The 14,832-nt window shown below is 39.8% G+C and overlaps 1 protein-coding gene across 3 annotated transcripts in view; it reads left to right on the top strand.

Moving 5' to 3' along the window:
• The window catches only part of LOC132300582 (uncharacterized), a 94,797-nt gene that overhangs the window by 38,837 nt on the left and 41,128 nt on the right, over nucleotides 1–14,832 (top strand). For 2 of the 3 annotated variants that reach the window (XM_059797737.1, XM_059797739.1), the window contains exons 12-25: nucleotides 5,180–5,266; nucleotides 5,462–5,614; nucleotides 5,712–5,807; nucleotides 5,966–6,025; nucleotides 6,134–6,252; nucleotides 6,362–6,449; nucleotides 8,875–8,979; nucleotides 9,058–9,162; nucleotides 9,244–9,296; nucleotides 9,417–9,480; nucleotides 9,710–9,844; nucleotides 10,437–10,549; nucleotides 10,636–10,729; nucleotides 14,445–14,664. In XM_059797737.1, the coding sequence (XP_059653720.1) occupies nucleotides 5,180–5,266; nucleotides 5,462–5,614; nucleotides 5,712–5,807; nucleotides 5,966–6,025; nucleotides 6,134–6,252; nucleotides 6,362–6,449; nucleotides 8,875–8,979; nucleotides 9,058–9,162; nucleotides 9,244–9,296; nucleotides 9,417–9,480; nucleotides 9,710–9,844; nucleotides 10,437–10,549; nucleotides 10,636–10,729; nucleotides 14,445–14,664 (1,492 nt within the window). The remainder of the gene's footprint in view (nucleotides 1–5,179; nucleotides 5,267–5,461; nucleotides 5,615–5,711; nucleotides 5,808–5,965; nucleotides 6,026–6,133; nucleotides 6,253–6,361; nucleotides 6,450–8,874; nucleotides 8,980–9,057; nucleotides 9,163–9,243; nucleotides 9,297–9,416; nucleotides 9,481–9,709; nucleotides 9,845–10,436; nucleotides 10,550–10,635; nucleotides 10,730–14,444; nucleotides 14,665–14,832) is intronic. The other variant, XM_059797740.1, reaches the window with a different exon arrangement.

A 14,832-nucleotide genomic window follows, 5' to 3' on the forward strand; every position in this document is an offset into this window, starting at 1 on the left:
TTCTTTTACTTCGGCGGACGTCCCTCCGCAACTTCCAACCATCCCTCCAACTGTGGTACTTCTCGATTCCTTCCCTTCCTTTCGCCACCATATTCCACCAATCCTCCTCCTTCAACAGAAAGGACCCATCCCCTCCTTCCAGACTCTCAGTTGTTGGCACAAGCTCAGGAAGAGCCTCTTCCCACACCGCCACCTTTAATAGAAGCGATCATCATAAACAAAAATTGTCGGCGGACACTCACTTCCACCACGCACTGATGCACCGTGATACGTACAAGTTCGGCTGTCCTTGTTTCATCTGCTTCCAACAAACAAAGCCGCTGCACAGATCCCAACAGTGACAAACAGAGCGTGACACCAGAGATGAAGGGGAAGACCATACAGCACAACCCTTTTCATCCCCTTCTCCTGCAACACACCCGAGCATCCCACCCTAAAACACCACTTGTCCACATGCAGCGTGGCCCTACCCGTCTCGCCGTCCCTCCCTTAGCACCTGTTTGGCTTCAGCGCCTGAAGGAAGTCGAAACAGGAAGAGGGAATCCGGCAAAGGTGTCACTCCAACTCCACAAGAGACACGCCAAGCACGCGTGGCCCATTCTGCGATTTGCCCTGTCACCCACTTCTTTGTCAAATTTACCCACCAAACACGAACTGAGCTCCTCCCTTCTTCGCTCAGTAGAAACATCATCCAAGTAAATTGAGGAACCTCTGTGGGGTTTAGCTGCCTTGACTGAACCCCCCTGATACAAACGAGGCAGATTTGCGATCTCTAGAATAGATTTCATAAGAAGATTCAGCTAGTAAAGAACAGAAAAGGACAGCAGTAAAACTCAGATTAGGTCACCGGAGCAGAAGACTCCGGTGTCCGTAGAAGAGGGAGAGAGAGAGAGTATAATTTCATTGTATACAGTTTCCTATTTAACTGCAATTTATTATAAGTTCCTACTAGAAACCTATCTTTCCGAAGGTGCACCATAACCAAATCCCCGACCTTAAACACCTTCTCACGCCGGTGCTTATCTATAGCAGCCCTGTACTTAGCATTGTTCCAACTTTTGCTTCTCATTGGCATGAACATCAATAATATGGTCTGCCATATTATTCGCAGCAGCACTCATCCCTGGCAGCTTTGGTAACGGAACAAGGTCAAGAGTATGAGATGGTACACGTCGATAAACAATCTGAAATGGGGACTTACCTTGAGACCGATTCACAATGTTATTATATGCAAACTCTGCTTGGGCCAAGTAAAAATCCCACTGCTTTGAATGATCCCCCACAAAACAACGAAGCTTGGTACCATAAATGTGCTGGGTGCATTTGACCACCTGAATGGCATCACTAGCGTCTTGTACAACCCATCCTTTGTTTTGAAGGCCGTCTTCCATTCATCTCCCGGCCAAATCCGAATCTGATGGTAGCCACTCTTTAAATCCAATTTTGTGAACATAGAAGAACTTGCCAAACTATCAAGCATATCATCTAATTGAGGAATTGGAAACCGATACTTGGCAGTAATTTTATCAATCGCCCGACTGTCCATGCACATCCGCCAACTCCCATCTTTCTTTGGTGTCAATAAGGCAAGCACCACACACAGATTCATGCTTTCCTGAATAAATCCTTTTGTAAGCAAATCATGAACTTGCTACTATAGCATGTTGTCTTGGAATCATTCTGTATGGGAAATGTTAGGTAAGCGAGAGCCCAGGACAAGATCGATAGGGTGTTGAATATTCCGTAGGGGTGGAAGTTCATTCAGTAAATCTGGAGTTAGAATTGAATTAAATTCAGCAACTAAAGGCTACAACTTAGTTGGAACATTGGTTGGTGTGATATCTTCCCCTTTTACAACTAGAGCTTAAACAATATCGACCTCCTTAGCCTCGTCCTCTAAATTCGAAACCACTATGAATGCCCGACCGTCTACGTTGGGAACCTTAGGTTGCCTATCTCTATTCATAGATACCATGGTCACCTTAACCCCATCTTTTACAAAAGTGAAAGTATTCAGTCGACCAGCATGGGTAGAATTAACATCATACTTCAAGGCCAACCCAAAAGCATATGGAATGCAATCATGTCAGTACATCGAGTATGCAAGATATTATGCCGTTGGGACTCAAGCTCCTGTTGTTGGGGGTATACAGAATACGACGCACGACCAAAGAAATTTCCTCATCTGCCTCTATAAGCACCTGTTTCGGCCTCTCATCGTCACCGGTTTGTTCTTCATTAGTTGCAAGGGCAACAACACGACGTTTCAGACAGTTATTGGAACGATGCCGAGGCTCTAGGCACTGAAAACACTTTCCTGAAAGCAGTGGAGCATAAGAGTTCATAGTTGGTGCCCTCCGATTATTGCTGCTCACAGTTTTGAGTCTTCCAAGGCTGATTACTAGTGCCACCCACTTCTTGAGTCGCTACTGAGTGTTGATTGATGGTCAGAGATGGTGGTGGGTTGTTGGAATCAGTCTGCTGTGTAGAAGTAGGACGCCCAAAATTTTGATTACGAGCATTCGGTTGATCCAACTGGGCTTCCACTCGAGTGGCCAACTCAACTGCAGCATCAAGGGTGAAAGACGCTTGCAACATCACTTTGTCCTAAATAGCCAACCGCAAACAATTATTGAGTCGCGCAACTTCTTGTGCTTTAGTCTAACAAATCGTTGCGAGATGATAATTGATAGAATTCTTCAGCATAAACACAAACCGAACGATTTCACTGGGTTTTTGGCTCTCCTTTACGGACAGGAGGTGGAGGGGTCTGGGGCAGATTCCTTGATTTGGGTGCCTTCTTCTCAGGGGATGTTTCAGGTCCGGTCATTTTTTGTGTGCCTTTCTAGTTTTCATGGTACCTCATTCCCATGGAAGACGGTGTGGAGGTCTAAGACGCCTCTTAGGGTGGCCTTTTTTGTGTGGACTGCAGCTTGGAGTAAGATTTTGACTTTGGACAATTTGAGGAAGCGAAGGCATATCATTTTTAATAGGTGTTGTCTTTGCAAGATTAAGGGGGAGTCGGTGGATCATCTTTTGTCGCACTGTCCTGTGGCTCATGATTGTTGGAGTTTGATGTTTGGCCTGTTTGGTATTCATTGGGTCATGCCTCGGTCATCTTGGGAGTTGTTAGATATGTGGAGGGGCCAATGGGTGGGGGCTCAGGCCAGAGTTTTTTGGAGGGTGACCCCTTTTTGTATTTGGTGGAGTCTTTGGAGAGAGTGTAATGGAAGATCTTTTGAGGGAAAGGAATCCTCCATTGGGGTGTTAAAATTTTCTATCATTTGTAATTTGTTTTGTTGGGGTCAGGGGAGAGACTACTCCTCTCTTGAGGATATTGTTGATTTTATGAGCTCTTTCAGTTCATAGGCTCCGTTTTGTCTTTGTATAGTTTGGGACGCGTTCCACTTTTGAACGCTTTTAATACAATTTACTTATCAAAAAAAAAAAAAAAATCTGATCATAATTAGCCGGTAAAAATCGCTTCTCCATTAGTTGTTTCATCCGAGATGATCTATTCGGATCCTTCATCTGTCGGGTTCGAGAACATTGTAACTGATTCCACCATGCAGAAGCACCACTCTTAAGACGATACGTGACCAGTTTAACTTTCTTTTCCTCCGCGATACCTATATAATCAAAAAAATTGTCAACTTTCGAAAGCCAGTCCAGAAACCCTTTGATATCAAGTTGACCGTTAAAAGACGGAAGGTCAATTTCATCTGGAAATCTCGCTGATTTGTTTTGACCCCGTGATCTCCATGTGCTAAAACGATACCTTCAATCTCTTCATCGCTTGAATCAGACCAGACCTCTTGCTGAAGCTGGCACTTAGTATTAGAACCTTGAAGATGACCACGTTGATTTCCAGCCCTTTGTTGTGGCTGATTCACATTATCAGGTTGGTCCTGATCATACCTATTATGAACCTGCACACGATTCATGGCTTCAATTTGACGTTCAACTGCTCTCTGAATCTTCTGTTTGAGTTCCCGACTCGATGGAATTCTCCCATAGTCGCCGCACGTTCTCCCTGTTCTCTGTTCATGGAGAATGGCTCTGATAACAATTTGATGCAGCGGATCAATGAAAGCAATTAAAATAATTAAGAATAGCAACGTATTCTTTAAAACTCGAATCCACGAGAAGTGGTTGAGAGAAACTTCCTAAAATTTATAGGCCTAAGCAAATCCTAAACTATTAAGGAAAATTAAAACAATGGAAACTTTCTAAAACAGACAATGAAAACTTTCTAAAACTGGCCCTAAACTATTTAGGAAAGTAAAACAATGAAAACATCCTAAAACAGACTCTTATCTATTAGATTATTAAAACAGTATGAAAAAGGAATCTAGCAAACACTCTCGAAAACACTGTTCATATACTGTTCACATTTGTTACATCACTATCCCTCTTAACTCTATCCTTTTCATCTCTCTGCATACAGAAGCTAAATTGGAGCTCTAGTCAGTAATCCTTTTCTTTTTCTTGGTTGCATCAGTTTTGACTAGTTAGCAAGCGAGTGTTCCTTTTGCTCTCTTACTCTCTTGCTTGTATATACCTCTTATCTCTTTATATGTACATATCACTATCTTAGAATCCTCTTTTTAAGATTAATTTTATATTTTCTCTTTTGTTCTTTTTTTTTTTAATTTTATCATCTCTAAGATCACCGAAGCAATGGATTATCAATCACAAGGATACTTGTACCGCCATTAAATATCAAGTTTCATTTTGACCTCACTAGTAGCAATTTGATGTTGGTAAATTCCACTTAATTTGAGCAACCTGACCGTATCCCAAACTCCACTTATTCGGGCAACCTGAGCTTATCCCAATCTTTTTAATGTTGTTCTTAACTTTTAATTTGTGGTCATATCCTATTTTTATTTAAATATTTGATGCAGCAACATGATTGTACCATGTCATATCTGTGTTATTACAGCATGGATTAGCTTTAACGCTGTTATTTCTAATTCTTCAGATTTGTTTTTCCTTTGACATGTGAATGGCAAGTCTCTTTCTTAATTGCAAAATGGATGACATAAGCACATATATTTTTTGTAACTTCTGCTTTAAGTGGTACAAATTTATTAATTTTAGTCCATGGCTATTATTTACCTTGACAATGATGAAGATAGTCAATCGTGATAATTGAATATGTGAATTTATGTTGCAGTTGTCAGAACTTGTGAACGTGGAAGGCTACAGTGATTGGATACGTTTAGTAGCAGAGTTCACGTTAAAGTCTTTGCAGTCCTGGCAGGTTGAATGCTGTTTAGAACTTCCAAGTTTTCAAAAAAGCATGTGTAACATTCTGCATAAATTGAATTTGGAGCAAATAGTTTGATTTATAGTGCCTTTTACTAACATATGTATGCATGGATATATTATATGTATATATATTACTCAATATTACCTTTTGGCTCCAATTCTAAATATGTTCGTGCTTTCTTTCCAGTGGGCCAGCAGCAGTGTTTACTACCTTTTAGGGCTGTGGTCAAGATTGGTGACTTCTGTACCGTATTTGAAGGGTGATGCTCCCAGCTTGCTTGATGAATTTGTGCCGAAGATCACTGAAGGTTTTATCACGTCAAGATTTGATTCTGTACAGGTATAATGTCATACATGGGTTCCTTTACGACTTTTATGTTGCTCTGTCTCTCTAAAGTTGAAGCTTGTATCTTTCTTGCTTTTATTTATATTTGTAGGCTGGATTCCCAGATGACCTTTCTGAGAATCCACTGGACAATGTTGAGCTTCTTCAGGATCAGCTAGATTGCTTTCCCTACCTTTGCCGATTTCAGGTTTTATGCTACACATATGGCTTGCATTGTATTACCTTGCTAGCCTAACAAATTGTTTACAATTTATAACTTTAAATTTTTTTTGTTTGCTAGTCATATATGTATTTTATTAGATCTTACTAGCTTTATAACTTTAACTTTCTTGTCTTGAGTTTCAGTATGAAAGCAGTAGCTTGTATATTATAAACATTGTGGAGCCTATTCTGCAAACATACACAGTATGTTGAAACTATATAAAGATGGTTCTTTTATTTGGTTATAATGTTCTTTAGCTTCTCGAGATGTAATTATTTTATGGAAGTCATATTATTTAATTTCTTAAATAGGAACGAGCCCGACTCCAGACCAGTGATAACAGTGAACTGTCTGTGCTTGAAGCCAAACTTTCTTGGATCGTTCATGTAATTGCTGCTATTCTTAAAATAAAACAATGTACTGGGTGTAGGTAAATGGACTTCTTCACTAAATGAAATACCTTTTCTACCATGTAATATATACTGCCAAACTTGCTTTCAACTTACAATCAGCTGGTCATTTTCTTCTCTCTCATTCAGTGCGGATTCACAAGAAGTACTTGATGCAGAACTTTCAGCTCGTGTTTTGCGGTTAATAAATGTCACCGACAGTGGACTTCATAGTCAGGTATACCGGCAAAGATGTCTGCAATTATGTTAGTTTTGGACTTTTTGAGTAGCAAACCAGATGCCTGCTAGCTGATTTTGTCATTCACAGTACAGTGTGTCTCATGTTCGAAAATACCTGCAAATTGAGAACCTTGCTGCTGCTGCTTATTTGACTCCTGTCAATAAATCTTGGTGCTGTAGGATATTAGGCCTAGATCTAGTTAGCACAAGCAGTATATAAAAGGCTTGGGTTATTTCAGGCTTAAACACTCATTCACAGTTCTAGTTTTTATGTACTAAAAGGAGCACATGTTAATATTACAAGAAAGGAAACTGAATAAAATCATTGCATAGACATATACGTAAATAAAGTCAAATCCCATGATTTGTGGCTATCATATCTCGGCTAATATGGTAAGTCAGATCCCATGATTTGTGGCTATCATATATCTGCTAACATATAATAACATTTTAAAATTGGGTTAATTATAGTTTGAAGCACTAATATGAATCAGTTAAATATAGAGAGCACAAATAAATAAATTATGCAACCACACAAGAACATGAGATTTTATGCAAATAAATTATGCAAACACCCGCTGCCAAGATGCCTGCAAAGTATGTTCATTCTCTTGTTGACGAGCCTACAAGTTATACTGAAGCATCCAAATCACCTCATTGGCGAGCTGCAATGCTTGATGAATTTAATGCCCTTCTTCGCCAACAAACTTGGTCTCTTGTTCCAGCTTCTCAAGCCCAAAATGTAGTCGGATGCAAATGGGTTTATATGGTCAAACAACATGCTGATGGTTCTATAGAACGACACAAGGCCAGACTTGTTGCAAAAGGTTACCATCAACAATTTGGGCTGGATTTTGATGAGACGTTTAGCCCGGTTGTTAAACCTCCTACTATTCGACTTGTCCTCTCTCTGGCCATAAGCCTATTCGTCAACTTGACGTTAAAAATGCCTAAAAATGCCTTCCTACAAGGTGTTCTTCATAGTTTATATGAAGCAACCACCAGGTTTTATAGACATGGATTTTTCTAATCATGTTTGTCGTCTTCACAAATCCATTTATGGGTTGAGGCAAGCACCAAGAACATGGTTTGATGGCTTTAGTGCTGCACTATATGAGCTCGGATTTGTTCATTACAGAACTTCGTGGGGATTGAAGTTTACCGTGATTCTCGTGGCATCCAAATGAGTCAAACAAAATATGCTTTCAGCCTTCTAGAGAAATCTAATTTCCTTCTAGCTAAACCATGCTTATCACCCGTTGTTGCTAGTTCCAAATTATCCTTTTTTGATGCTGGTGACCTTGTTAATGCCACATCCTATCGTAGTCTAGTTGGTGCACTGTAATACCTCACCATCACACGCCCAGATCTTACATATGTTGTGAATCAGGTCTGCCAATTCATGCATCAGCCACATGAGTCTCACTTAGTTGCCATCAAAAGGATTATTTGATACACATCAAGAACACTCCTCATTTTGGCATACATCTTTTTGAATCTCGTGATGAACATCTGTGGGGATTTTCTGACGCTGATTGGGATGGTTCTCCGGATGATCGACGTTCTATGACTGGCTTGTGCATTTACTTTGGTCCTAACCTCATCACTTGGGCCACTAAGAAGCAAACCACTGGTTCTAGATCAAGTGCTGAATCAGAATATAGGGCATTAGAGCGCACAGCAGCTGATACCTTCTTCGAGAGTTAAAAATCCCGTTACACCATCCTTCAATCCTTCACTGTGACAATATCAGTGCTACATACTTGGCCTCCAACCCAGTTCTTCATGCCCGAACAAAACATATTGAGACTGACCATCACTTCTTAAGGGAACATGTTTTACGTGGTTCTCTAAAAATCATGTTTGTTCCAAGTGCTGACCAAACTACACATTTCTTCACCAAAGCTCTATCGGTACCCCGGTTTCAACTTCTAAGAGACAAGCTGCTGGTTCGTCCTTGCTCCACCATCATCTTGAAGGGGGTGTTGAGAGATTAGCTAATGATATATTGGATCAATCAGAAAATTATCAAAGGGTAATCCAATCTTTGTAACAAACCCATAACAAACTGATAAGTTTTTTGAGAGAATCAGATCAGTTGTTGAGAGAATCTCTCCATCTCTTTCTTATTGTTGTAGCAACAAACTTGTTGACAGAATCTCTTCATCTCCCTTATTGTTGTTACTATGAATATACAATAGGACACCATCATTTCAATATGGTGAAATTTTCCCAAATTATTATCTTCTTTTCTCATCTAATCTCAGTTTTAACTTCGTTAAAAGCTGCAGTATCTCTAATTAAGCTTCTATTGTTGATTGAAATCCATTTATTACTTCATACTTATGCTTCATAGTTTTGATATTTCTGATGTGTTACAAAGTGCTTAAAGCTATACATATCATTCACGTGGCTTCTGGCAGAGATATGGTGAATTAAGCAAGCAAAGACTTGATCGGGCAATTCTCACTTTCTTTCAGCATTTTAGGAAGTCTTATGTAGGTGATCAGGCCATGCATTCTTCGAAGGTAATGAAATGTCAATTTGTTTTTGTTATAAAGTTCAGGTTTATTCTTTTACCTTGAAGCTTCCTCTTTCTATTGCAGCAGTTATATGCCCGATTGTCCGAGCTTCTTGGACTTCATGATCATCTTTTGATATTGAATGTGATTGTTGGCAAAATCGCTACAAACCTCAAGTCTTATACGGAGGTGATAATCTCTGTGCTTGGTTCTTATTATTTATCTTGTTCTAGGAGTCATGTTATATCTGAACTTTTTTTGTACATGCAGAGTGAGGAAGTTATTGATCACACCCTAAGTCTGTTCTTGGAGCTGGCATCTGGGTTAGTTCAGTTACATCTGATATTTGTGTAGATAAATGAATTATACATATTGTTTGTTTTATAGATTTATATTATCCTTAAGCAATGGTTATTTGTTGGACAATTGCATATTTCTTGCAGATATATGACTGGAAAGCTACTGCTGAAGTTGGATACAGTCAAATTCATAGTTGCACATCATACTGTAATCTCATTTCTGATATGTTTTGTTTCCATTTCTTTGTTTACCTTTTAATTTGAATGTCAAATTTATATTTTTAAGCGCTGATAGAGCACAGCCTGTGCTGTAGTGTTCAGATTGGCAATAAAGGACTGCTGATATATAAATTACTATGTCTGCATGCATTTAACATGTAGAACCCTTCTTATACACTTTTCTTGACTTATAATCATTATTGGATTCCTGATTTCAGAGGGAGCACTTCCCCTTCTTGGAAGAGTACAGATGCTCTCGCAGCAGAACGACATTCTATTACACTATTGGGTGGTTAATTTTTATGGAGGACAGCTCTGTGAAATTTAGATCTTCTATGGATGCACTTTTACAGGTACTCCCTCTCTCTCTCTCTCTCTCTCTCTCTCGCACATGGGTGTTCTTGTATGCCCGAAGACTCAATTTTTGTCCTATAACTGAATTATTCTTTTGTTTATTTATGTAGGATTCTTAGTTCTTTCAAATATATTATTTGATAGTGTTTCTCAATAAATAACTTAAATCATGTTAGAGAGTAAGAGCATGCAACCTTGGGCATGTGTGGCCATACATAAGGGAATGTTTGATGTGACAGGAACTTTTGATGTGACAGAAACTTTTTCTAACATTGTAAAATTTTTGGGACAAGAGAGATTGAAGAACACCCTTACTTATAACATGGTACAATCCTTAAAAGGAATATATATATATGTGTGTGTGTGTGTGTAAAGAACTCAAGACATGATGTTCTATTATCTTAAGTGAAAATTTACACTATTCGGTCTTCCAATTACTAGGTTGTGTATAGTGTGATTGTTGCTATTATTTATCTTTATGGAATTGGTATCTTTAGAGATCTGCACTGTGTGCTCTTTATTGTGTTTTAAGAGTTGATTTGTACTATCTTTATCAATGAAATCCTTAAAGCGGTTTTTATGGTGCTTTAGGTTTTCATCATTTTGGAATCAACACCTGATGCAATGTTTCGAACTGATACTGTAAAATATGCCTTAATTGGGTTGATGAGGGATCTTAGAGGGATTGCAATGGCCACAAATAGGTTGGTGTTTTTTAATTATCGAGTGCGTTACTTTTTAATAGAAGCTTTACTAATATTTGTAATATCATTTTTCTGATATCTTTCAGTCGAAGAACTTATGGACTTCTATTTGATTGGATATATCCAGCACACATGCCAATTCTTTTGAAAGGCATCTCGCATTGGGCTGATACCCCAGCGGTAAGACTACATAGTTTACTCCTCTAGCTATGTTCATGTTTCTCATCCTGTTCTTTATATTTGTCTACTTACAAAACCTTTTTTGAACTCATAAAAATCATATGAACAAATCCTTTCTCCCATCTTTTAAACTGAAGGACACTTGACCATGTATCATAGACCATGCCTTTTTCCTAGCCTCAGCCATTTTGTTTTGGTAATTTTCTTACATCCCTAGTCCCTTTAGCTGGAATCATTTCTTTCCTTAATGTTGCAAAAATTGTTCTTTGGGGTGGAATTCTTGCAAGTTTCTATTTTATTCCATATTTGATTACTAGTTCTTTTATTCTCATAGGCCAATGACTTTATGCACCTCAAAACGATTTTATTTCATCACCTTCAACCTTTACCATGTCTGGTCCAGTAGCATTTTAGAGGCGTAACAAGGCCAAGCAAATCCACCAGTTATGCTAGTCCTCTCTTTGTATTAATTTCTTTTGCTGCAACTGAATTACTGTAGACTGTTATCAGGATCCTAGTATAATTCATATGCTGGTTATTCCTCTTAAGTGACTTGCATAATTACTGCAAGATTGTTATAATAGTACTTGAGTGGGCACTTAAGTTATTTGCTGATTACTGCATGTCTATCATGTTGATAAATGTTGGCTATAAGCCCACTGCTTCTAGATTTGAAATTAAAATTAGGGTCTTACATCAATGCATAGAAGGGCTAGCCCAGTGCACGAGGCTCCCTCCATTGTGGGATCCGGAGATGGTCAGATGTACACAGCCTTACCTTGACATGGAGAGGCTCTTTTCAGTTTCAAACCTATGACCTCTAGGTCATAATTGAGCAACCTTACCGTTGCGCCAAGGCCCTCATGTGTGCCTGTGCATGTGCTTGAGAAATCCAACCCTTGCCACTGTTATTCATGTTTTCCCGTCATTCCTTCTTGCAACCTCGTCACATAACACATCTTAACAACCATTGAGACAGTGTAATTGCGACCACTTGCTGCCGTGATTCTTACCCCTCACCCCCGGCCCCGCCGCTGCCAGCAAAGATTCCATGAGATAATGCGAAACTTAATGGGCACACCATAGAATTCCCCTCCCCTCTCGTCCTCCCTCTTCCCATCATAGTTCACGTACTAAATGAGATTCCACACTTCTCTCTTCCTCTTTCTAACCACCTTCCAACTCTCATCATTGGAATGGAGGCATCTCCAAAGCCCCATCATAATTCCCTTCGTAGTTCACCCCTAAAAGATTACCCACTTCCCCAATGTTCTTCCTCACCTACCCCTCCCCATTCTCCCCTTCCTATACCATGAGAAATTCACCCCTCCATCTCAGGAGCCAACTCAGACAAAGGAACCACCAGACCCTCATCTATGGAGTCACACCCCTCCCAAGGCACAATATCCATAGTACAATCAAAGGGGTCTCTTGGCAGCCAATCGTCCACTTCTATAACAGAATTTGATGACCTGCTGCAAGCTGATGGGGTACAATACATCTTCTCTGAATCATCTGTGTCTTCTTGCGTCCCATGATCCATGTTATGATGCTGCCCCTTCAAAGCTTTGTGAAGACGCAGTTCACTTATCAACACCGCAGTCAACTTATCGCTAGGCCGGAATTGAATATCAGGTCCATGCACACTATAACCTCTTCAACCTTAGGCATAGTAGTGCACTGCAGAACCCCAACAACCCAGGGTTGTCAACCTTTTGCACACCCTCCTGTGAACAGTTCTCCGGCACCTCCTTTGTCACTGGCACTGGCCAACCTTCATCCCCGATCGATCAATGTCATTTTCCTCCCCTAAAACTCCCCTCAGAATCGCACAAGAAGAAGAATAAAGGGGATTAACAAAGTTCGTTATCTGTATATTCGAGGGGTAATCGGACTTCTCGAAGGCACTGGAACACCCATCGTGGGCCACCCACTTCTGCATCTTAGTTCTAGATCATCTCCTTCTATTGGGCTAAATATGGGATGATTGGGTATTTCCCAATCTGTTGGTTTCAACTTTATTTTGCTTCTTCTCCCTGTAGAACGAGCTATTTGGGTATTTCTTAAGCCACAGCTTCCTGGACTATAATCCAACCCACGCGTATTTCGGCCAGAATAAGAACTATTTGAGAAGCAATTGTGATGGGCTCCTCATGATTTGGGCCAACTTGAGGAGCCCCAAACCTGTTCTGAATCAGTGAACCTTGTGGACCATTTCCTCGATGCCCCATATCCTTAGACTTTAAGCGTTGTCCCACTGGATTACTTCTCGGCCCAGCACAGGATAAGCCCGTTCTGGATTTAGAGTTAGTTGTCACCCTCCCCCCACGTGAGTGACTATTTTGAAATTTAAAGTGGGTGCTAGCTTTGTCCCAGTTGTAACTACCATTCCCCCTGCTAGCACCACGTGAGGAGCACTTTGTCTTCTTCCATCCCCTGCCTGAACCTCAACCCGCAGCTTTTGCACTGGTTTCAGCCTATCTGTCTCCTTTCTCCCTCTTCCTCCCCTTCTCTGCATTCATAACCACTTGTCCTTGATTAGGGTATTTTCATCTCTGCTGTGAAGAGTTGCTGTCGGAGGGACAAGCCCTGACATTCTTTCTTCCGATAAGAAGACCCTGTAACACAAACTCTCGTCATTTTTTTTTTTTTGATAAGTATCGATTCTGGAATCACACCCCCTTCCTTCATTGTAGTAACAATTTTGTTTGCATCAATTCTGTCGTCTGCGTTAACCCTTGCAAAACCTCTGCAAGCATCTCCAATGGCCACCAACAAATCAGTACACCACAGATGAAGCGGTAAGGTGTACAACCGCATCCTCATCTCCTTCTTCTTCTTGAAAATCCTGGAGCACCCAACTCTGAAGGACCACATCCAATCGCAATTCGGCATCGCCCCATGTTCTTTTTCCATTCAACAGAACCCTAACAGCTTCAACATGAGAAGGGGGACAGAAAAGCAAGACATTATCTGGCAGAGGGGAAACCGAGACACCCAACGGTATCTTCCACACCCTAGAAACCCACTCTTCAATCTTCGCAAAATATCCAACATCCTGATGATGTTGTTGTTACTATATCTGGTAGTTAACTTGGGTCTTGAGTATACATCCAACTTCAGAATTCCTGGTTGGGATGTGGTTGTGTATGTCATCCAAAAATACACACACACACACACACACACACACACACATATATATATATTGTAATTTTGGATGCTTCAAACCCCTTCTTTGAGGATATAGTTTGATTCAACAATTCTTTTGTTGAATTATTGTTCATTGTGGCTAAATTGTTTTCCCCACCTCCTTTTGGTTGCAAAAGCACATCTTTTCTTCTCTCATTCTCTTCAAACTTTACCACAAAAGTGCTTCAATTTAAATCTATTTTGAAAAAAATGGGAGTAGACTGGATGGAACTAATTTCAACTGCCCAAATGAAACTCAATTTACTACTTCCTCACAGTTCATATCTAGTCTCTCTCTCTCTTTTTTTTAGTAACTTGGCCGAACTTCTTTGATTATTGTGGTACTGTACAGAATCAACAATTCAGGAAAAAATGAATTTTCTTCTTCTTCTGTTTCATCTTTTTGTTTCAGTCTATCATAGTAATTGAACACGTCTTTGTTTTTCGTGTAATTCTATCTACTATCTTTCTTTCTCTAATTTGTTCTCTCTTTAAAGGGACTTCACTGTATTACAAAATTGTGCAGGTTACAACCCCGTTATTAAAATTCATGGCTGAGTTTGTGCAAAACAAAGCACAACGGTTGACTTTTGACTCATCTTCTCCTAATGGCATTCTTCTTTTCCGAGAAGTTAGCAAATTACTCGTTGCTTATGGGTCAAGGATTTTATCTTTCCCAAATGCTTCGGATATTTATGCCTTCAAATACAAGGGTATATGGATTTCTTTAACTATCCTATCAAGAGGTAAGAATCTCATCAGCCTTTTACTTGGAATAGTCAGTGGAAGGTGTTTTACTCTGTTTGTGAAACTCAGTTTAATGAATTTTAATTAGGTGTATTAGTTATTTGGTTCAGTTGACAACAACTTTACTAGTAAATTAGTAATGTGGCCATTTTATTTGGTAGTGATGT

The sequence above is a fragment of the Cornus florida genome, unplaced genomic scaffold, assembly GCF_030987335.1.
Source record: "Cornus florida cultivar Cherokee Brave unplaced genomic scaffold, ASM3098733v1 CherokeeBrave_3.0.0_Hap2_Chr03, whole genome shotgun sequence".
NCBI classification, from domain to species: domain Eukaryota; kingdom Viridiplantae; phylum Streptophyta; class Magnoliopsida; order Cornales; family Cornaceae; genus Cornus; species Cornus florida.